Raw genomic sequence first — 24,877 nt, forward strand, 5'->3', positions numbered from 1 at the left:
ATTTCTTTACCTGTACGGGACAAGCAACGACGTTTCCAGGAGTTAAGTTTCTACCACACCTTGTCCTTTAAAAAACCAAATATTTCCTTTTTGTTTATGCCCACCACTGATGGAAGACCCAAATATTTGCCCAAACTTGAATGCTCTTCCACGCCTAACACAGAGCACACACCAGCCCGATCATTCTGTCTCGTGTTCTTAGAGAAGCATATGGCAGATTTAGTGAAATTTATGAGCTGCCCAGATGCCTGTGCATAAGTAGAAACCACCTCCTTCACAACCTGAGCTTCAGCAGCAGTGCTATGGAAGAAAATCAAGCTATCATCGGCAAAGAAGAGATGAGTTATCTCAGGGCATCTCCTAGCCACCCGACAACCATGTAAAGCCGAAATAGCCACCTTGTGCGATATAAGCTGTGAAAGTCCCTCAGCACACAAGATAAATATATATGGGGACAAGGAATCTCCTTGCCACAATCCTCGTGTAGGCATAATTGGACCCAATTCCTTCCCATCATGAACAATATGATAGCTGACTGAAGTAATACAGTGCATGATCACACTCGTCCACTGTGTTGAGAAACCCATTTTATCCAAGACATCTGAAACATAATTCCACTCCATACGATCATATGCCTTGCTAATGTCCATCTATAAGGCACCATAACTCTCACGACCATAGCGCTTGCCTTTGAAAAAGTGCATAAGCTCGAAGGCAATTATAGTATTATCATGGATGCTTCTCCCGGCAACAAATGCCGACTATGATGGAGAAATAATCCGAGGCAGTAGCCTTTTAAGTTGATTTGCAACCATCTTGGACATTATTTTATAAAAGACATTACACAAAGCTATTGGCCGCAAATCCCCCATCGTCCCAGGAATTGTCTTCTTTGGAATCAAAACTAATGCTGTTTCATTTAACTCTACCGGGAATGTACCGACAGCCAACATTGAAATACAAGTAGATGAAACATCAGACCCAATAATATCCTAGTGATATTGGAAAAAACCTGGGTTGAACCCATCGAGACCAGGTGCCTTGTCCGCCTGCATGCTAAACACTGCTGCACGGGCTTCCTCAGGTGAATAAGGAGCAAGAAGAAAAGCATTATCTTCCGCAGTAATACAGTGAGGGATATGATCAATAATAGGCTGAGTATCACCCGAATTTGCCTGGAAGATATCCTGAAAATAATCAACAATAAGAGTGTCAAGAGCTGGCCCCCTCTCACACCAAACTCCATTGCTGTCTTGGAGCCGATGAATCAGATTCTTCTTTTTTCTGTTTGTAGCCATTGCATGAAAGAATCTAGTGTTAGAATCTCCTTCTTTCAACCAAAAGACTTTGGCACGTTGCTTCCATTGTATATCTTTATCCCTCAACAAGTCATGGTATCTCTTCTTAGCCTCCTCAAACTTGCGAACATCAGCCAACGAACGAGAACCCCGCAAGTGCTGCATATCTAACTTACACTGTACCAACTCCTGCTTATGTAGATTTCGAATGTCCAGCCCCCATCTATACAACAATTCTCCACACCGAAGTAATTTATTAAACACATCCACAGAGGCACTCGAATTCCAAACATTGGAGATCAACTCACGGCACTGCGGCTCTCTTCTCCAACTGTTCTCAAATTTAAATCTCCTGGCCAACTGGGTCGGAATAAAGAGACGTATCTCCAACAGTATTGGAAGATGATCAGATGAAGAAGCTTCCAACGAAGCCGCTCTAGCATGGGAAAACAAAGAATTAAATGATGGAGAGGTAAGAACTCTATCTAATTTTTCTTCAACCCACCGATCTGAGCCCCTACCAGTTTCCCAAGTAAATTTATATCCGCTCATGGGAAAATCACAGAGTCCCGCTACCATTACAGCATTGCGAAACCCCTGAATCAATGCATTCGGTTGCCTTCTGCCTCCTTTCTTCTCATGATTAGCTAGAATGTCATTGAAGTCCCTCATACAGACCCAGGGACGTGTGCTCATAGTTGCTAAATTCTGTAGTAAAGCCCAAGACTCCTGATGATGATTACGGTTAGGATGTCCATAAAAGCCAGTTAGTCGCCAACTACCCACCGAATCTAAGTCAACCTCCACATCAATACATCTAGCCGATTGAAATAGAACATGCACAGAGTCAATAGCACGCCAAAGTAAAGCCAAACCACCACTATGCCCCACACAGTCCACAGAAACAAAATCATCATAACTCAATAAATTTTTTATTTCTTCAATCTCATTACTATAACAAAGAGTTTCAATTAAAAAAATAAAACTTGGCTTCTTTTCCCTAACAATTTCTTTTAGGAAACTAACTGCCCGTGGGTTGCCAAGCCCACGACAGTTCCAGCTAAGGCAACTCATTTCTCTCGACGGGCCTGGACCCCAGAACCCGCCGATAACATATTTTTTGGTGCAGCCCTTGAAAGTGTAGAATCAGGTCCTGCATTGGTACCACCATCTTGGGCCCTCTCCTCATTTAATGCCTCCTCCATACGACGCCGCTTCAGGTCCACAATAGTAAGCCCAGTAGGAGATTGCATGGCTGGGTGTACATGGGAATTAACAGCATGTTGAGACAAAATAGGAGACTTAGCTAAAGCAGCTCCAGTAACCACTCCCTTATCTTTTTCAGAATTTGAATTTAAATTAGGCTCGTGATAAGCGGCATAATCTTGATCAGTTTCCATAGCTGAACCACTACTACCTTCTGATCGGAAAGACCTCCCCGGCGTACGGAGCCACCGTGAGCTCTTGTTCACCATTCCCCCTCTGCGAGGTTTAGCACGGATGTCCAGAGAATAGTTGCGAGGGGCCTGTCCTATAGGATAATGAATCAGTTGAGGGCAGAATCTATTTGTGTGGCCAAGGATACCACAGATCAAGCAGAACGTGGGCAAACGTTCATATTCAAACCTCGCCCAAAACCAACCTTCACCTGTTCTTCTCAAGTTGATGCCTTGCATCAGCGGTTTCCGAACATCCAATCTAACACGGATTCGAACAAATGAGTCGAACTCCCCAGTAAAATTGCGCTCATCTGAAGCAATAAACTGACCGACCTGATTGCCAATATCTTTAGCTACCCTTTCAGAATGAAACCCAGTCTGTAAATCAAAGATCTTGAGCCAAATATAGATGTGATTAAGAGGGACCTCTGTAGGAGTAGAACAACCTGACATACGTTCTATAATCAGAATCTGATTATCAAAGGTGCAAGGGCACATTTCCAGGGCACGGTGAATATCTACCTCATGAAAAAATTGAAACACATAAAGACCACCACCCAACTCTCTAATAGTCATCCCTTCACGAGGTTGCCACAACTCGGCTAATGAAAAAGACATAGCATTATAGTTGATAATCTTCTCCGAAAGAAATCTGCCCACCAAACATAGCTCAAGATTGTCTCATGCCCCCAACTCCTCTTGTTGATATTCAAGACCCATCTGACCACCGCCGTCCACCAACAAACCAGCCATCTCTACTGATAAAGCATCTCGATCCTCCATGACCTCCCCTTCCATAATATCGAAGTAGAAAGAATAAAAGAGAAAAAGGCTAAAACGGTGATGAAGAGAAAGAGAAGAGAATAAAAAATCAACAAACTCCTCACTGAGGAGACAAACCCTAACTCCTCACCGAGGAGACCTTTTGACTTCCTCTACTGTTTTTTTTAGGTGTTTTTTAATTTGATAAAGTCAAGAGTTTAAAGCTAATAACAATTAAAATGACGTTTTCCAAAACAGCAAAATGCTCATTTTAATTAACATTTTTAAAAATAAAAAAATTGTAAATAAGATTTTACTTTTAAAAATATCAATTTATATTTGATTAATCTTAAAAATGTCATTATCAGAAGTATATTACACTTTTTCATGGTATCAAATTAAAAAAAAAAAAAGTACTTCATCGAATGACATTTTTTTGAGTCAAATTTAATTTTATAAATAATTTAAAAATTACAGTAAATTGATAAATAATTTATTTTAATAATAAATAAATTTTTTTTCTTTCTTCTTGTTTTTTGCCCTTTTCTGGATTTAGGATTCTTCGATTTTCGTCTGAAACTACTTTTAGACATGCTAATCAAATCCTTTTATGGGTTCCAAATATCAAACTATTTATTTTGGAGAAAATATTTTTTATATTTTATAATGTTTAGAGTATTTAAAAATTTTAATTAATAAAAAATAATTTTTTAATTAAAATAAAAAATAAGTTATTTTTAGAGATTTTTATTAAAAATTATATATAAAAATTTATTTTTTAAATTAAATTTAAATAATAAAAAATAAATTATTTTATTAAAAAATATTTTTAAATTTCTTCCTCCTAACCACTTGTTCACATGCAATGTTTTGCTGCGTGTCGCATTTAAGAAGTCAAGCACGTTCTTTGCAATTGCATAACATCTGAAGCTATTTTGTCATGCTGTAATGTTGTTATGCTTGAATTTTTACAAAATATATTATTTTTAATAATTTTTTATTTTTAAATAAATAAAAATTATAAAATTTCGTAGTTTGTCCGTTTATATTCATTTAAATCATGTCTTTTAATTGTATTTATGATATCTTTTAAAAAATTCATCTTTTTATATTATTTTTTAATATTAAAATATTGAACATAGTACTTCTCAATTTATTTAATTAAATTAAATATCTTTACTGTCAAATTAAATTGATTCTAGTCTGACACACTTAAACAATTCTATAAATAAAATTAATTTTATATTTTATCTTTAAAAATTTTATTTTTTAAGTTCTTGATATAAAATATAATTAATGGATTTATCAATTTATTTTTAAAATTAAATATTTTAATTTTTAATTTTTAATTTCATCCAAATTGAATGTTGCTCCGTTAAAAATATTGGTAAAATGACTATAAAGACCTTGATTAAATATAGAAATTTCTCAATAACACCATTCACCATCAACCTCTCAAATTTATGGATATTGCAATATACTTCTTTAATATATAAATCATAACCCAATTCAAATCTCAAAAAAATAAATGCATAATCACAATCAACCCACAATCAAATCCACAGGAAAAGAAAATTTTACAAAAATCAATTACATAAAGAATAAAAAGAGCAGAGTACATGATTGTATTATTTCTGTGAATTGATTTCTGTAAAAAGCACAAGCAACCCAATTCTCAACACCAGTTGAGCAATTCAATTCCACAAAAACAATTTTACAAAAATTAATTCCACGAGTAACCCACTTATAAAAATTAATTTCACAAGCAACCCAATTTTCAATCGATTTGGTGTTTATAAAGTAATCCATCAATCCGTATTTTATACTTTTGTTGAAAATTAGATCGATCGTATTCAGATTGTATCTATCGTATCAAAGGCAACGAACTAGAGCTTAAAGAAAAAAAGTATGTAGTTTTTTTTTTTAAAGAAGAGCATATACATGCGTGCTAAATTGGTAAAGTTATGGGTGAATTTAAATTCTATTGGTTGTGAATTTGGGTGAAGAAGAAGGAGGAAGAGGAGGAGATGAGAATTGAAAGAAAAAGCAGAAGAATTGTAGATCTAACATTAAGAGGAAAAAAAGTCTAAGGAGGAGAAAGAATGGAGAGGAAGGAAAATAAATTAAGGATATTTAAGGAAATAAAATAAAATATTTTATTTTAATTATTTAAATTTCATTGATTTAATTGTAAAAATAGATAGAAATGTTTTTTTAAACGAAATTAAAAATTAAGAATTAAAGTATTTAATTTTAAGGACAGAGAAATAAACGAAATTAAAAATTAAAAATTAAAATGTTTGATTTTAAGGGTAGTGAAATAAATTCATTAATTAGGTATAAAAATAAAATTTTATTTTAGCTTTTTAAATTCTGAATTTTTATTTGAAACAAAAGCGGAACTGGTGACAAGAATTGTAATGGCTCCTCCCAAAAAGTGTGGCCCGATTAAGGGAAAACTTCACAATATGGCAGTTGTACAATTAGTTTGCATTTGCTTAACATTAAAATTAAAATTAAAATTAAAATTAAAATTTAAGCTAATTGGTTCATAAAAACTCAATATTTACGTATTTTTATATTTTAATTTAAATATTTTAATATTAGACAATAAATAAAAACTCATTTTTTTTATTTTGATGTATTTTAGCCAAATTTTAAAATTAGCATATGAAATTCAACATTTAAAATTTATTTATTTTTATACATATGACATCATTGTTGAATATTTATTTATTATACAAGGTATATCATATATGCAAAAATTGAATTTTATATATTAATTTTAAATATTTGGATATAATTAGATCAAAATAAAAAGATTAAAAAGTCTGTTTCACATTGAATTTTAAGCCTAGGAATGGAAACTTTTCATAAAAAATACCATTTTAGATGCTATTGAAAAAAAAAAGTTTATTTTAATATTTTATAGCTAGATTATATCAAAATTAATTTCATCTAATATTAAAGTATTTAAATTAAAATATAAAATTACATAAACATCATCAAGTCTTTATTATCCGATTAGTCTTAAAATTTCAATTTAATTTTAGTTTCTTTGTGTAATTAAACAAAAACCTTTACAAATTTCTTTTATTTCCTTATTTCTCTCTGTTATATTCACTGTATTTTTCTTTTTCTTGTAATATTAGCTACCAAAATTATAAAATAATATTAAATAAGATATACAGTAGAATTTTAAAATTAAAAAAATATAAAATAATAAAGTACTAGTTTAAACTTTAAAATAAGCTTATTAGTGATAAAATAAAAGTTAATCCCTCCATTAATCTTTTTTTAAATTTTTAGTTATCAATTAAAATTTATAAGTTCCAAAAAGCTAGAAACAAAAGGTTTAACTTATTTTCAAGCCAGTAGTAAAGTCCAACCCAACACCACCTCGTCAGCACCAAAAACCCGGGGAGCATCGAAATAGACTTGGGCACCGGAGATGAACTGGCACCACTGCCAAGACGTAAAACTGTCGGGATCTCCACATGCAAACCAGGCATCACCTCTATACAGTCGCAAAGAAACCAAGGAAACCGCCACTGGATCAAGAAAAACAAATAGAACCTGCAACAAGGAAACCGTCGGGATTTATACTTATTTTTATAAATATGAATAGTTTAAACTATTATAATAAAAAATATTTAATTTTGATGTGTATTTAAGATTTTTTAAATTTTTAAATAATTTAATCCATTATTTTTTTAAATAATATTTCACTCTTATTTATTTTTCTGTAAAAAACAAATTAAGTACTAATGTAATAATGACAAAATTTTGGTAGTATGTGAATAGTAAATTGTAGATATGGTTAGGATGAAAATTATTTGGTTTAAACTAAAAAAAATAAATTAAACTGATTTAATTTAATAATTTAATTTTATTTAATTTTAAAAATAAAAAAATTTAATTTATTTAATTTGATTCGATTTTACAAAAAAATTCAAAACGAAACTTAATCTATTCAAATGGTTACATTTTAATTTATAGCTCTTATGTTTAGCACAATAGTAAAGGATCTTTTGGATGATAATAGGCCATGGGTTCAAGGCTCTGCAACTCTTTTTTATTTTTTTTATTTTTTACCTTTTAATTCTAACTATTTGTTAGTAGTAAATTTCAATTTCTACTATATATTCTCTCTCTTCTTACCAAAAACTCTAATCTCAATCGTCATCCATCCTTATTGCTATATTTTCTCCATACTCCTATCCCCTGCTGCGTTCGTCTCCCTGCCGCTCCTCATTTGTTCCCTCCGCTCCTCATTTGTTATTTTAATTTGATTCAATTCAATTTAATTTTATATATAAATTAATTTAATTTAATTTTAATTTTAAATAAAATTTAACTTTTAATTTTACCGATTTAATTTGATTTTTGAACCGAACACCATTTTCACACTGCTAGATATGGTGCCATGTAATTACTGAACCCTTGTAAGTTTGGCTTCCCACTTTCAATCAAACCTATGAATCTAGCATTGCTAAATATATGTGTAAGACAACACATTACCAACCTTGACCTTTATTGCTTTCTTCACTTTTCTTCCTCTCCTTGTAAATGCAAAATGTCCCAATCAATTATAAATTAAATATACATTTAATTAAATATTCAATTTCACTCTCTATTTATTAAAAATATTTAATTTGATTTTACCTTAACTTAATTTAAGTCGCGATTTATTTCTAAAAAATCATTTGTATTTAGAAAATATTTTTTATAAAAAATATTTTATGTGAAAATAAAAATATTTTTTAATAAATAATTTATTTTTATTATTTAATTTTAATTTAATAAATATAATTTATTAATAAATTTATATATAGAGATATTAATAAAAATTTTAAGGTATTAAAAATGCTTCTTATTTTCAAAGAGAAAGACTTTTTTTAAATGTAAAAAAAAGGCTTACTTTTTTATTTAATCAGAAAAATATGAAAAACATTTTTCTAGACAATATTTTCCATGAAATAAAGTGGTCTAAGAATAAAAAGATATTAAATTAAATTTATTGATTTATTAATTTAAATGAAAATATTAAGGTTATTTAGATTTTTTATTTATTTATTTTAGCCTAATAATAAAGGAACTTGATTTTTTTTGACTTTTGAGATAAATTAAGCTTCAATTCAAGTTAGTGCTAATTTGAATTAAAAAACTAAAACAAATACTAAATTAAACTCCTCTAATAAATACATAAATTAAATTGAGTATTAATTTATAAATATTTTCTTCTGCGACTCATAAATAATTTAGCAATATCATCATAAATTCTTAATAACATTATAGAGTATTAAAATTGAGAAAATTTGTCTGAATCGATTTTTCCTTACTACCATCATAGATTTTCAAGAGGTTGCTAACTATTTTTAAAGGCAACATTGTAGAGTATTAAAATCATTCAAACAAGAGATTTCATTGGATCCATTTGAAACATACCAGCCAGAATCTCTTCATCAACAACATCCTTCCTAAGGGCTTCAATGTCCACCAAAGATAAAGGAGAAAATTTATTAAGAAATTGGTAATAAATATTTCTATAAAAATCCCTCAAAATATATAAATATTTTACTCTTATTCATTTTACTGTAAAATATAACTAGAGATGAATGAATCCAACTACAATAAATTCAATAAATAAATAAATACCCATGTAATAATCATAAAGATTTTGTAGTATGTGAATCCTAGATTGTAGATATGGGCCCATGTAATTACTGAACCCTTATAAGTTTGGCTCCCCACTTTCAATCAAACCTATGAATCTAGCATTGCTAAATATATCTGTAAGACAACACAACCTTTATTGCTTTCTTCAATTTTCTTCCCTACCTTGTAAATGCAAAAAATATATATATATATATATATAAATTAAATAAACATTTAGTTAAATATTCAATTTCACTCTGCATTCATTAAAATATTTATTTTAATTTAACTTTTTAACTTTTATTAAAAAAGTTTCAATGTAAGGTCAACTTAATCCAAAAATAAAAAATTTTGAAACGAAATTTATTAATTTAAATGAAAAATTGAAAAAGCTTAATTGCATATTTTGAATTTAATTTAAATTAAGCTTCAATGCATTTAAATATTTAATAACATGTAAATCTTTCGGTGAAATTGTTTTGAAAAATAAACTTTTGAATTTAAATTTTGACCAATAAATTTTAAATTAAATGTTAGTTTAATAAGACATATTTCTTTGAGATTTATTATTTAGTTTCTGAGTATTATTATTATTAATAAGTCAGTCGCTATATTTTTAAAAATTTATTAAAATGTTCTTATTTTTTTTCTCGGTCAACAAAATAATACTTTCATCTTCTTTTCAATTAAAAATAGATAAAGAATAAGAGATATAATTTTTAAAATTCAATTTTGCCCTCAAATAAAATCTCTTATTTAGTCTTAGATATTGCTATTATTAATAAGTCAGTCCCTACATTTTCAAAAATCTATTAAAATATACTTATCTTTTCTCATATTTATTAAAACGTTCTTATCATTTATTTTCGTCAATAAAATAATTTATCCTCCTCCTCAAAAAAAAAAGAAGAAGAAGAAGATGAAGAAGGAGAAGAAGAAGAAGGAGGAGAAGAAAAAGAATCGTCTCTTCCTCTTCTTTCTTCTTCTTAAAAGAAAAAGAATAAAAAGAAAAATTGAAAAAGAATCAAAGAAAAAAAAAAGGAGGAAGACTCAATGAAGAGGAAGAAGGAGGAGGAATTGGAGGAGAAGAAGGGGGTTATTTGGTTTTTTATTATATTTTTAATGGTAAAAATAGATGGAAAGACTATTTTATTGACAGAAAAAAAATAAAAATATTTTAATAAATTTTTAAAAATATAGAAATTAATTTATTCATAATAATAATAATAATATTTAAAAATTAAATTGTAAATTTTCTTTCTTTAAATTATGGTATTTAGAATTATTACATTTTTAAATTTTTGACACGATTGTAAATGCTGAGGCTCATTAAGCTTATCTTCTTGTGTACTTTTATTATTATTTTTTGTAATTTTTGGTTTATTAAGGGAAGAAGAAAATGATGATAAGATTTGAAAGTGAAAAGAAAACAAAAAATTGATGGGTATGTAGATATGTTGATGAATGTAAAAGAAAAGAAAGGACAAAAGAAGTTAAAGAATAAATAAATGAAAGCACATGGATGCATGTGAGATTTGTGGGCAATGCATGCTTCAATGAGACCACACAAATCATGTTTGAATTCTTACAACAAAAATACACAACATGTGTGGTCCATTTTTTCAACCTTCATCATCACTAATTTGGCTCCAAAACCTCCCTCCCCTTTCGTAGTCATGCCATGTGGCACCCACGTGTTAATTCACAATTCGATTCTCGTTTCATTACACGTGTTACCTCTTTAATGACAGAAAATTAAAAAATTTTAAATGCGTACTACTCACCCACTCTCTGCCAAAAGAGTTTAGACCATAATGTTTGGCTTCTCAAAACACCTTTACTGCAAATTCTTTAACTAAAAATGGCAAAACTAACTTTTATTTTATTAATGATATGGGAAAATAAGTTAAAAGTATAACTGAATAATCTGCCCAAAAAAAGAGCAAAGTGATTAGCTGTACAGTCATTTCGATGTTCAAATCAGTAATTTATTATAAAAGACGAGTATAAAAAAATAACTTGAGTTTAGAATGAATGTTTAAAAATGTATATTTTGAACTCTATATATGTTTTGCCTTTAAAATGTAAAAAAATAAGTTAGTTGGTGAATCTCCTAAAAATTTATCGATTAGTGAATAAGAGATCCCATAATTATAGGTATGATAGGAATATATTGGCTTCTATCCTTTAATGGTAACTTTATATCATGAAGGATTCAACCGGCTCAAGAGAGCGCGGGTCTTCTATAGTTCTGAATATCAACTATTATGATATCCTAGTATCCTTCCTTCCAGGTGAGACTTCTGTGACCGAGTGTCATAGTCTAGTGGGGTCTTACTATGTGACTTAGTCATATGGTGACAACTAATGACATACTTTAGGCGAATATTAAGTTATATTAGAGGTCCCCCATTGGTCTTCGACTCTTCAGATTCAAAGATTACAGTTGCCTTCATGGTTTTGGATATGTGGCATGTATGAATTAACTCTCCATACTCACGTCTCTTCGCCTGTTCTAATCATGAATGCTGATTCCCTTACTTCTCGAATTGCATTAAAATCAACCATCGAAATAAACAGTATAAAATCTTCCTTTCTCCTACGATTACCACTTTTGCTCACAATTGCTTTATTCTGCTTACAAAAGACTCAACCACTCGATTCTTAACTCCCTCATTCTTTGAAAGTATCTTATTGTCTCTATTCTTTTTTCAAAGATGAACATGAATTCTTCTTCTTCTTTGTCGTCTTCTTCTAGTGGAGGTTCCTCCTTAAGCTCTTCCTCTAGCAATCCTATCTATGCTCCAGTTTTCATCATTCTGTTGAGGGCGGTCTATGATAACGACAGCCTCCTGGTGAATAATATCTCGTCTGCGTTGACTGAGAGGGATGTAGACTAATTATACGATAATTACCAGATCTCTTGAGGGATTTTTTGTTACTATTTCTTGCATAACAGATAAGTGCAAAAATAAAATCTCCTTCGACAAGTGAACTTAGAAAAGGAGGAGATGATAACATTTTTTTTTCAAATTTAAGAATGCTTCAATGCACTTTTCTCCCCATACAAACTTGTTTTTGCCTTTTAATGCTTTAAAGAATAGTAGACACCTCCTGACTAAGCATGATATAAATCGGCTAAGAGTTGTAACCCGCCCATTTAGCTTCTATATATCTTTTATACATTTAGGTGTTTCTATATCTTGTATGACCTTAATTTTATGTGGATTTGCTTCTATCCCTCTTTCAAAGACTATATACCCTATAAATTTTTCAGCCCTTACCCCAAAAGTATATTTTTCAAGGTTTAGTTTCACACTTGTCTTATCTAGTACATCAAAAACCATCTGGATGTCACATGGATAATCTTCTAAGGTTCGATTTTTCACCACCATGTTGTCCATATACACTTCAACCGTCGTTCTCACTAGATCTTTGAAGATACCTGACACCAACTTGTGATAGTTTGCCCCTGCATTCTTTAACCCAAACGACATCACCTTGTAACAAAAAAACCCCTTCATTCGTGATGAAAGCGGTTTTTTTAGCATTCTTGAGATCTAATAAGATTTGATTGTATCCTAAAATGGCATCTAAATAAGAGATCACAATGTGGCCTGAGGTAGAATCTACTAAACTATTGATGGATGGGAGTGGATAATGATCTTGTGGACACATCTTATTCAGATTAGTAAAGTCCACACAAATCCTCCACTTTCCGTTTGCCTTTTTAATCAGTACTACATTGGCGAGCCATGTAGGTTACTGAATCTCTTTTATTAGACTTATACTTAAGAGTTTATTAACCTCTTCCTTAATCACTTGTTGCCTCTCTAAGGTAAAATTTTTTTTCTTTTGTTGTACTAGTTTTATTGGCTCATCGATGGACAGCTTGTGGGTGATTAGGGTCAGATCTACACCTATTACATCTTCTGGAGACCAAGTAAAAGTAGTAATTCTAAGTTTTAGTAATTTTACTAAATTATTTCTTATTTCATTACTTAATGCAGTTCTAAAGCGTACATTTTTATTAGTTTCTAATTGGACCTCTTCTATCGGGTCTGTTGGTTCTGCCTTCATATGAGAATATAGTTTTTTCAGCAGATTGATCGGTATCGTTGCTTTCCGAGGCTTTTTGTAGAGTGTCTATAGCATTCTTGTGCTGACTTTTGGCTGCCTCAAACAATAGCCAATTCCTATGGAGCTAGTAACTTTAAACACATAGCACCCATGTTAATAACTATCTCGTGGCAGTTTAAGACTGGGCGACCGAGTATTGCATTATTTTGTCCCCTAGTCCTTCTAATGGGTAGAAGACTTTGGGGAGATTATTTTTATCTAACCTAACTTGTTAAATACTTGCAAAGTAATAAGGTTGACAAAACTACATGTGTCTACTAATACTCACCTTACGTCATACATGTTCAACCGAACGCTTATGACTAACGAGTCATTATGAAAAAGCTCTGTCACCTTATCTATGGGCCCAAACTTTATCTCTTGCTTTGTCCATATTTCTTGCTCTATAGACAAAACGTCCTGAATAGTGCGCTTGTTCTTTCCCTTACCATCGTTAGGGCCACCTACAATCACATGTATAACCACAACAGGTTCACTATCAACAGTGTTTTCAGGAGTTCTTATCTCAGGCTCAAGTCTCCTTTTCTCTCTGTCCTTTCTAGCAAACTTTTGGAGTATATCGTCCCTTATCAGTCTCTCAATTTCATCTTTTAACTGTACGAATTCCTCCATTGTATGCCCGTGATCTTCATGAAATTGACAGTATTTGATCCTGTCTCGCATGCTTACTTTATCAGGATTGAGCTCGGAGGGTCATCTGACCTCTTTATTATTTTTTTTATCTACATTAAAATGTATATTCGTGAGTCGTTTAATAGTGTATAATTCTTATAATTACCTCGGTCGTCCCTTCTTCGAGATATGAGATAATTCTTGTAATCTCCTTCATAGCCTCACCTTTCTGGCTTTTGGATTTTTCTTTGACTTGTCCTCTTATAATCCTTGAGTGCTTGGACTGTAATACACGGCTAGATCAGGCATCGGAATTCTTACCGTTCGGTAGAATTCGAGGATGTCAGAGGTTTCTAGAAGGGTAGAGTGAAGGTTTTCTAAAAGATTTTTAAGTGTTTTAAAGGTTTTGAATCAAACCGGATTGAGTTTTGAGGAGAAAGGGCAAAGGAGACATTTGCCAGGTTCGGCCCCCGAATGTTAAAGTTCGGCCGCCGAAAGTGCCCAATGTTCGGCCCCCGAAGGTTAAGTTCGGCCCCCGAAAGTTGCATGGTTTTGCATGCAGTTTCGGCAGCCGAAGCTGAGGAAGTCGGCTAGTTGTGCATGCTCCTCAGTCCGTGATTTGGCCAGGTGTTTGCCTCCAGATCATGACCAGAGGTCAGGCCACGTCTCCCTTGACTCATCTGCAAGCTTTTATCAGCTTAGGCAGAGGGTTTGGTTGTGTTTTCAGTAAGTTTGACGTTTTGAGAGAAAAGAGAGAAAAGAGAGGTTTTGGTGGTTGAAGCTTGAGAAGGGGATTTGCTGTGTTCAGGTTGTTCCTCTTCTAGTTTCAGGAGGTAAGGGAAGTCTTTAAGTTTGTTTTAATGGTTATTAATAGCTTTTTAAAGAGGTTATGGGAGTTTAGATAGAGTTGCATGCTTAGGTTAGTTTTGATGAGTTTATGGAGAAGTTTGATTATGTGTTATGCTTGTTGTTTTGTTGGGGTTAATAGGTCGTTTTAGACCCCTTTGTACATATACCAGAGTATATGTGAGTTGAGGAGTTGAGTATGCATGTGAGAGAGGAGGAGAGGATGAAGGCAGGAGGTTGTGCACGAAGCTGAGTTCCTGATGAACTCAGGTTCGGCCGCCGAAGGGAGGATTCGGCCGCCGAACCACTTGCATGGTAGCTTAGGCTGCCACAGCTTGCCCCTGAGTGTTTTGGAGTTTCGGCTCTATTAGGGGATTCGGCCTCCGAAGGTAGCACCCGAAAGGCTTCGGCCGCCGAAAGAGGAGATTCGGCCGCCGAAGGTGCTTGAGTTTCGGCTTTGTTCAGGACATTCGGCCTCCGAACCTGCTGCCGAATGTGTTCTGTCCAGCCTTTCTTTGTATGTTTTCTATGATTGTTTTGAGGTATTCTAGAGGGGTTTTGGGGAGTTGTGTATCAGTTGTATAGAGTATGTTTGGTACCTCATTTGAATCCTCCATTGTAGGATTGGAACCGAGGGACCGAGGTGTTCAGCAGTAGTAGCTGCTTCAGAGATAGAGTTGGCCCAGAGTTAACCAAACATTGGCTCGAGGTGAGTGGAACTAACTTAATGTTTTAAATTGAGAAATGACACGACTCTAGCATGATCCATGCATCATAAAATGTCATGTTATGTTTTAGGTTGTGTTGCATTAGAATTCACGAATATGATACATTGCATAAGTTTTTGTTGGTGTGGATGAATGTTGGATGATCCTTAGCCCTTGACATGAGAGCAGATATTATGAGATGAGATATGGCTCAAATAGCCATTCCAGGTCGCTCCTGGATAGTCCAGGTCGCTCCTGGTACTATGAGACAGACAGACCATAGTTAAGAGAAGACTGGGTGATGGCTCCGCCTCCCTGGCACTTTTGGATACATTGTGATGTTAGACCATAGAGATATTAGGTGATGGCTCTGCCTCCCTAAACATAGTAGGTATAGCACCACACCCATACTGTAGAGGGCTATTGGTGACAAGTTCATCCGTTTGATGATTTGTTTGTGATGTGGTGCATTTCACTATAGCATGTAAATAATGAACTGTTTTATTATTCCTCCTCACTGGGCTGTAGTAGCTCATCCCACTCCCTTAATCCCAGTTTTGCAGGTTTCGAGGTAGCTAAGGAAAGTCAAAGTCAGCAAGAGTAACGAGGAAGGATATGCATGTATATATGTAATAGAATAGTGGACATGATGTAATTAAATATTAGTTTGTAACATAATGTATAGAGATGTATTGTCAGATTGTGGATAGTATTGTGCTTAACCCTAGTATATGTTTTGTCTAAGTTTGGTGTATGATCTATCCCTTTGTACATGGATCCTGTTTTACGTTTCTTGATGAGAAATGGATGAAACCAGGTTTAATGAATGGCTTTGACGAGATACCAGTGTGTTATATTGGGAAGAAAGGGTTTTATTCCCTTGACCCACAGCAGTCAGTAGTCGCTGGTATAGGCCCTGAGGGCCATTTCAGATTTGCATATCTGAGTAGCAGTAGTTAAGCCTGGTAGCTTTACAGGATTTTTGAGTATTGTTTGATCATGTACAGGATATTTTATCAGGTACACAGAGTTCAGGATAGGCTTACTACGGGTCTAGGCGGCCTTAAGCCGATCTGGATCCTAGTGCCATAACAACTCGGGCCGTTACTGAGGGGTACCGGTTTCCGGGGCGTTACAGATTGGTATCAGAGCATAGGGCCTCATAAGTACGGTGTGGAGAGCAAAGTTGCTCAAAGATTAGAGCGAAACCACATCGGAAGGAGGTTGGTTTAGAGGTTATAGGAAGGTAGGCACAATAGGAAAAAATCATGTCCACTAGGATAAGATGAGGAGTCTTGTCTTGCATGCTGATGTGGAATGCCATGATGAGATGCATGTGCATTATTGATATACTATATATGTGTTATGGATTCATGTGTTTCACATGGGTCATTTGATGTTTTGTGTGATGTTGTGCTTTACAGAAGCAGGATGAGAGGAACTCGTCGATCTGCTAGATTGACTGGAGCTCCGTCAGAAAATGAGGACATGGATGCTCATCTCCCTGTTCTGCAAAAGGCAACATCAAATAGTTTAAGCAGAGAAGGTACATCAAGGGACCCTTGAAGGTCTGTTGATGCGAGTAGAAGGGGAGTTGTTCAGAGTGGTGTGTCAGGGTTTATGAGAGTTGTAGAAGAGGATGAGCAGAGCAGAGATGGTAGCTTTGGCATGAGTAGATTAGGAGGAGATATGGGTGAGTTCCAAGGAGGCACTCAGGCCTCGAAATTTGTTCCACCTCAGTATCCACCTAATCCATGGGGGACAGAGTATCTAATGGGTGGTACATCGGAGTTTCCTAGGTATAACCCATATCCTACCTTTATGCCTTATCCTCCTTTTTATCCGCTATATCCCCAGTGTACCATGTTTCCACCTTTCTTTGGTTATCCAGGTTCAGCCAATCTTAACCCAGGAAATGTTGCATTTCCTCCACCACCAGTAGAACCAGTAATCCCAGTTGTCCAAACACCTAAGCCTAGTTCACCTGGAGGAAGTGAGGTAAAAATGATAGATTATTTGAGGTTAGATGGCCCTAAGTTTGAAACAGGTGATGACCCTTTGAAGTATCTTAGAATGGTCAAAATGCTAACTGATGAGTTGGGAGCCAGTGAGAGTAGAGCCATTCAAATGGCAGGGGCCACATTGAAATGTAAGAAGGCAATAGAATGGTTTGAACAGTATGTGGACCCAAAGATAGAAAGATTAACCTGGGAGCAGTTTGTCAATGAGGTTATAGGAGGGACTTTTCTAGATCACCCAAGGGAGTGTAAGGAAAGTGAATGTGAGCAGTTAAGGCAGACAGAAAACATAAGGGTAGATGAATGTACAGGGAATATGGATTCCTTTCCCTGAGGTGAAGTTGGTGTAAGGAGTAAAAAGAAAGTTAGAGGCCTTAAAGGGTCAAAGAAGAGGGAGTTCTGGAATAAGTTAAAGTCTGGTTTGAGTGTTAGCGATGATTTGAGTTCTAGTGGGGATAGTGCTAGATGCATGAGGTGTGAACGACCACACAAGGGAGTTTGTCGGCATGGGACAACAGTTTGCTATAGGTGCGGACAGGAAGGGCACATAGCACGTGAGTGTCCTACAGCGCCTTGGATGACTCAGTCCCAGCGGACATTTTCAGGTAGAGCTGCGCAGCATGAGGCAGCCACATCAGACCCAGTGGTGACAGGTATGTTCACTTTTGAGAGGTTTGACGTTTAGATTTTTATGAGCTTTAGAGAATATCAGTTAATGTGAGCATAGCAGAGTATAACAGAGTTGGATGTTCAGATAGAGGTTCAGAGAAGAGTTAGTAGCTAGAGGTTAATAAGCTAGAGAAGAGTTCAAGAAAGGTGATACAATAGGAGTAAGATGTGACAAAGTTAGATATTCCAAATGGAAGTTAAGAGATCTAGATTCAGAGAAAGAGGTTGGAGCATTAAGGAAGAGAGCTAGAGAGAAAGTTGCTATGAGATGTTATAGTCTCAGGTTTTCATAGCATAGCCAAGTATAGTGAGAATTGATTTCTCAAGAAGAGTATGATTAAGAGGAAGTAAGAAAAGAGCAAGAATAAGAAAGAAAGTGAGAGAAAATAGAAAAGTAAGTGAACTAGAACAGAACAGAGTGTGAAAAAACAAAGATAAGTAAGACAAAGAATAGAGGAAGAGAGTTTGACAAGGTTGGATGTTCAAAGTGAAAGTAAGAGATGAAAGTTTAGAAAAAAAATAATAATAAGCAAGATAAAGCAGAAGAATAAGATAGAGCAGAGTAAAAAGGAAAAGAAGAAGTAAAGAGGAGTTTAGAAAGAGGTTAATTCTAGTCTGGGTTTTCAGTGGTGGTTGAGGCAGAGGAAAAAGGGTGAGCCTTTTCTTCAGTAGGTTCCCGAGGGAAGTTCCATTAGCCTTAGTTTGGATCTTCATCCTGACTTAGTAGGAGGCTAACACATCGTACACGGTGACGACAGAAACGATCACTTGGCAGTGTTCGAATGTGTATGCTGTTGTTTGAACCCCAGTGTTTCGCTTTCCTTGTTGTTGGTGGGCCGTTGATAGAGTGGATTTGATGACTTCTGGGTTTAGAGTGTTTTTCTCAGGGTCAATGGACCTGAGTATGATCCATCTAATGCAGAGTCAGATAGTACAGTTCAGAGTTTATACAGAGTAGGCGATGCAATCCAGCTGACCTTAGGGTTCTAGGGGTGACTGATGATGTCAACCTAGGGCAGATTGGCTAGCTACTCATAGTCCTACCTGTGTCCACAGAGATAAGGTAGGAGAGTTTAGAGGCTAGGATGGATCAGAGTAAGTCCTTGGAAAGGACAGAGTATAGGGGATAGAGTATAGTATAGATGCCTAGAAGTTGATATCAGTCCTACAGGCTCATCTTTATACAGGAAAGGTTGTCAGAGGGTTCTAGCTCTAGTGAGCGAGTTTAGCAGTCAGATAAGGGAAATAGCCTCAATACCCGTTGTTAGTGAGTTCTAGATGTCTCCCAGACGAGTTGTCAGGTTATCCATCTGTTAAGGAGTTAGAGTTTGGAACAGGATTGGTATCTGGACGCGGAACCATTTCTTTCCTTCTACCCTACAGGATGGTACCTGCAGAGTTGAGAAAATAGTTACTGTAGTGTAGAAGCTTAATAGCTAAAGGTTTTTATCCGATTTAGTACCTCACTCTGGAATGTTTCCAGTATTATTGTGGGAAACGAAGGATAATTCCTTAGGAATTGATTGTTACAGATTCAGTAGTATAGGTTGATATGAAAGCATTAGGTCTATGTGATAAGGCCTTACAGATTGGTATTCCTAGTTAGGAATAGTTAGTTTAATAAAGAAGAAGAAAGGCGGGCAAGATTAAGAGTACAAGTGGATATCAGATTGGTAGAAAAGATTGGTGACCTATTGGAACAATCAGTAGAAGCTGACTATGGTCTCAATATGATCAGAGATTGGGTATAGATTGATATCATAGAAACTGGTTGTGATTCCAGTGTGTTTACAAATGAGAATTAAAGAGATGAGTTTAGTTAAGATGAAAAGAGAAAGAAGCTGTGGAGTTCAGAAAAGATTAAGATGTTGATTATAGAGTATGAACTCAGATAAGGAACTAGAGTTTCAGATATTCTCTCTTTAGAGAGAAGCATTAGGCTTTCTGTGCCTACTTGTTTGTTTTAACATTCGAGGACGAATGTTTTATAAGGGGGGAAGATTGTAATACCCGGCTAGATCAGGCATCGGAATTCTTACCGTTCGGTAGAATTCGAGGATGTCAGAGGTTTCTAGAAGGGTAGAGTGAAGGTTTTCTAAAAGATTTTTAAGTGTTTTAAAGGTTTTGAATCAAACCGGATTGAGTTTTGAGGAGAAAGGGCAAAGGAGACATTTGCCAGGTTCAGCCCCCGAATGTTAAAGTTCGGCCGCCGAAAGTGCCCAATGTTCGGCCCCCGAAGGTTAAGTTCGGCCCCCGAAAGTTGCATGGTTTTGCATGCAGTTTCGGCAGCCGAAGCTGAGGAAGTCGGCTAGTTGTGCATGCTCCTCAGTCCGTGATTTGGCCAGGTGTTTGCCTCCAGATCATGACCAGAGGTCAGGCCACGTCTCCCTTGACTCATCTGCAAGCTTTTATCAGCTTAGGCAGAGGGTTTGGTTGTGTTTTCAGTAAGTTTGACGTTTTGAGAGAAAAGAGAGAAAAGAGAGGTTTTGGTGGTTGAAGCTTGAGAAGGGGATTTGCTGTGTTCAGGTTGTTCCTCTTCTAGTTTCAGGAGGTAAGGGAAGTCTTTAAGTTTGTTTTAATGGTTATTAATAGCTTTTTAAAGAGGTTATGGGAGTTTAGATAGAGTTGCATGCTTAGGTTAGTTTTGATGAGTTTATGGAGAAGTTTGATTATGTGTTATGCTTGTTGTTTTGTTGGGGTTAATAGGTCGTTTTAGACCCCTTTGTACATATACCAGAGTATATGTGAGTTGAGGAGTTGAGTATGCATGTGAGAGAGGAGGAGAGGATGAAGGCAGGAGGTTGTGCACGAAGCTGAGTTCCTGATGAACTCAGGTTCGGCCGCCGAAGGGAGGATTCGGCCGCCGAACCACTTGCATGGTAGCTTAGGTTGCCACAGCTTGCCCCTGAGTGTTTTGGAGTTTCGGCTCTATTAGGGGATTCGGCCTCCGAAGGTAGCACCCGAAAGGCTTCGGCCGCCGAAAGAGGAGATTCGGCCGCCGAAGGTGCTTGAGTTTCGGCTTTGTTCAGGACATTCGGCCTCCGAACCTGCTGCCGAATGTGTTCTGTCCAGCCTTTCTTTGTATGTTTTCTATGATTGTTTTGAGGTATTCTAGAGGGGTTTTGGGGAGTTGTGTATCAGTTGTATAGAGTATGTTTGGTACCTCATTTGAATCCTCCATTGTAGGATTGGAACCGAGGGACCGAGGTGTTCAGCAGTAGTAGCTGCTTCAGAGATAGAGTTGGCCCAGAGTTAACCAAACATTGGCTCGAGGTGAGTGGAACTAACTTAATGTTTTAAATTGAGAAATGACACGACTCTAGCATGATCCATGCATCATAAAATGTCATGTTATGTTTTAGGTTGTGTTGCATTAGAATTCACGAATATGATACATTGCATAAGTTTTTGTTGGTGTGGATGAATGTTGGATGATCCTTAGCCCTTGACATGAGAGCAGATATTATGAGATGAGATATGGCTCAAATAGCCATTCCAGGTCGCTCCTGGATAGTCCAGGTCGCTCCTGGTACTATGAGACAGACAGACCATAGTTAAGAGAAGACTGGGTGATGGCTCCGCCTCCCTGGCACTTTTGGATACATTGTGATGTTAGACCATAGAGATATTAGGTGATGGCTCTGCCTCCCTAAACATAGTAGGTATAGCACCACACCCATACTGTAGAGGGCTATTGGTGACAAGTTCATCCGTTTGATGATTTGTTTGTGATGTGGTGCATTTCACTATAGCATGTAAATAATGAACTGTTTTATTATTCCTCCTCACTGGGCTGTAGTAGCTCATCCCACTCCCTTAATCCCAGTTTTGCAGGTTTCGAGGTAGCTAAGGAAAGTCAAAGTCAGCAAGAGTAACGAGGAAGGATATGCATGTATATATGTAATAGAATAGTGGACATGATGTAATTAAATATTAGTTTGTAACATAATGTATAGAGATGTATTGTCAGATTGTGGATAGTATTGTGCTTAACCCTAGTATATGTTTTGTCTAAGTTTGGTGTATGATCTATCCCTTTGTACATGGATCCTGTTTTACGTTTCTTGATGAGAAATGGATGAAACCAGGTTTAATGAATGGCTTTGACGAGATACCAGTGTGTTATATTGGGAAGAAAGGGTTTTATTCCCTTGACCCACAGCAGTCAGTAGTCGCTGGTATAGGCCCTGAGGGCCATTTCAGATTTGCATATCTGAGTAGCAGTAGTTAAGCCTGGTAGCTTTACAGGATTTTTGAGTATTGTTTGATCATGTACAGGATATTTTATCAGGTACACAGAGTTCAGGATAGGCTTACTACGGGTCTAGGCGGCCTTAAGCCGATCTGGATCCTAGTGCCATAACAACTCAGGCCGTTACTGAGGGGTACCGGTTTCCGGGGCGTTACATGGACCTTATCATCCAACTTTATGTACTTTTAGGCCTTATCCATCAGTTGTTGATAGGTAGCGGCTGGATTCTTAATTAGAGAATTCATGAACTTAATATTGCGAGTCCTTTTCTTCAATGCCTCACGCGTGATCTCATGATTTAGTTTCTGAATCTGTATTGCATCAGCATTGAAACATAAAATAAAACTCCTTAAAAGCTCATCCTCTCCTTATCGGATTTTTCACAAATATGAGGAGAGTTTTTTAGGAGGTATACAGGTAATAAAGTTGAAATTAAATAACATAGCAAGCTATGTAAAATTATGGATAGAATCTAGACTCAGATGTTGGTACTACTTCTGGACCAAACTAATGAGTGTGGATGGAAAGACTCGGTATAGTACAAAATCGTTGACACCTAGAGTTGCATCGTTGTTCGAAAGATAGACAGGTGACTCCTGAGGTCTGTCATCTTGTCATATTTATTCAAACTAGGCAGCTTGAACTTCTTGGGAAATGTCTCTACAAGAATTTCCTTTGACTGGGGCAAAGTATCGTTCAAATCATAATCTTCCTCTTGCTCCTTTTAGTTCCTTTATACTGCACAAACCAGCTTCCAGTCGACGTCTTTTGGGGACTCGTCCAATGATTCCTCATCCTCCAGCTTGGCTTTTCTTTTGGACTGCGTTTGAATTGCTTCTGTTTGAGTCCTCGAGGTCTCGAAGGAAGCTGCCTCCCTTATTCTGAGAGTCATAAATAAGGTCTCCTCCCGAGTTTTATATTGCTCGAGAGTTATCTGCAACTTTTTGATATATTGTAGCATCTGCTCATTGTTCAGATTGTTTAGGTCTGCCTCATTGACCATAGAAGGAGTGTTTTGTCTACTGCTGGGGGTGGAGGAGACGAGGGCTCCTTTGTTGGCAGCAAACTTAACAACAACTTGTGAGTTTTTAGCCATCTTGAGAGTAAAGGGAAAAGAAAAGATACTTTTAGTGAGGAGATGAATAGAAAGCTAAGCTGAATTTTATCCCAAATGAACAAAAAAAACTCAATGGAGATCCCGACAATGAAACCAAATGATGTGACCGAAAATGAGGTGAAGCATAACTGGTCAATCTACAAAAGAGAGAGAGTGAGGTGGTTGGCGTCTATGGGCAGCCACTTTGACACTCAAGTCAGTAATTTATCACAAAGAGCAAGCGCAAGAAAGAAGTTTGAGGTTAAGATGAGTGTGTAATAATATATACCTTGAACATTGCATATGCTTTGTTTTTGTACTGTAAGAAGATGGAGTTATAGTGAATCTCCTGGAAATCCAACTGTATCAGCTAATGCATAAGACATTCGTGATTATAGGCATGATATGATCTACTGACTTCTATTTTCTAAAGCTAACTTTATATCATGAAAGACTCAACTGGCTCAAAAGAGGGCGAGTATTTTCATTATGATGTTCGAATCTCCTTTTTTTCAGGTGAGACTTCTATGATCGAGTGTTATAATCTAACGAGCCTTATCACATGGCTAAGTCATATAATAAGAGCGCATCACATAATTTGAGTAAATATTATATCATATTAATTAATATAAAAGTTAAAATTTAAAATTTTAATTATTTATTTTAAAATCAATGATAAATATTATTATATCATTTCAAAATCTGTAAAATTTATTGCTATTAACGATGTAAATTCTATTTTTTTAAAATAAAAGTGATAAAAAATTATTTATGATGACTAAAAATATTAAATTTGTCTCTCGTAAAAATTTTCATAAATTTATTTTTAAATTATTATTAGAAAGTTAAATAAATTTAAATAAAATTATCAAAAAAGTGCTAACTCCCACTTTAATTTAAGAGAGTATAAATTATACGTTTAAATTTTTGCAAATAATAATTTTATTTGATATTTAATAATAATTTAAAAAATAAAATTTAATATTTATAACTTTTACTGTATAATTTAGCGGTAAATTTGGTTTAAATAAATTAAGTACACACTAGGAAAGGAGAAGGCATGTGAAGAGAAGGGGGGGGGGGGGGGGGGGGGGTACTTCGGTCGTAAAATGGAGTAGAAATTTTCACATGGAAGGCAATGGTGGGAGTGGGGCTAAGAGAAGCCTAAGAGAGGTCGGTGCGGTGGAAAGAGTAGGGCCATTATGGCACATGCCCATCACCCTGTGTTGCTCGCTACAGACTAGACTGCTTTTGGACTATGCACTTACTTTCTTTTTCATTTTTTTTTATGACCATTTTCTCATTATTTGTGGTATCTGGTATCCTATACATTAACTGCCAGAGGAATGTTGTTTAATAATGCTACTACCACTGTAACTC

General features: G+C 35.3%; 2 protein-coding genes across 2 annotated transcripts; both read right to left on the reverse strand.

The window, feature by feature from the left end:
• Nucleotides 1-2,368: 2,368 nt before the first annotated feature.
• Nucleotides 2,369-3,355, reverse strand: LOC110621559. Its single transcript, XM_021765831.1, has one exon. The coding sequence runs from the start codon at nucleotides 3,353-3,355 to the stop codon at nucleotides 2,369-2,371; it is 987 nt and encodes a 328-aa protein (XP_021621523.1).
• A 63-nt stretch (nucleotides 3,356-3,418) lies between these two features.
• Nucleotides 3,419-13,960, reverse strand: LOC110621560. The gene is made up of 2 exons (XM_021765832.1): nucleotides 13,566-13,960; nucleotides 3,419-3,569 (listed from the first exon to the last, which is right to left on the reverse strand). Exons 1-2 carry the CDS (start codon nucleotides 13,958-13,960, stop codon nucleotides 3,419-3,421), a joined length of 546 nt encoding a protein of 181 aa, XP_021621524.1.
• Between the last annotated feature and the right edge of the window lie 10,917 nt (nucleotides 13,961-24,877).

Source organism: Manihot esculenta, chromosome 8 (genome assembly GCF_001659605.2).
Source record: "Manihot esculenta cultivar AM560-2 chromosome 8, M.esculenta_v8, whole genome shotgun sequence".
Lineage (NCBI taxonomy): Eukaryota > Viridiplantae > Streptophyta > Magnoliopsida > Malpighiales > Euphorbiaceae > Manihot > Manihot esculenta.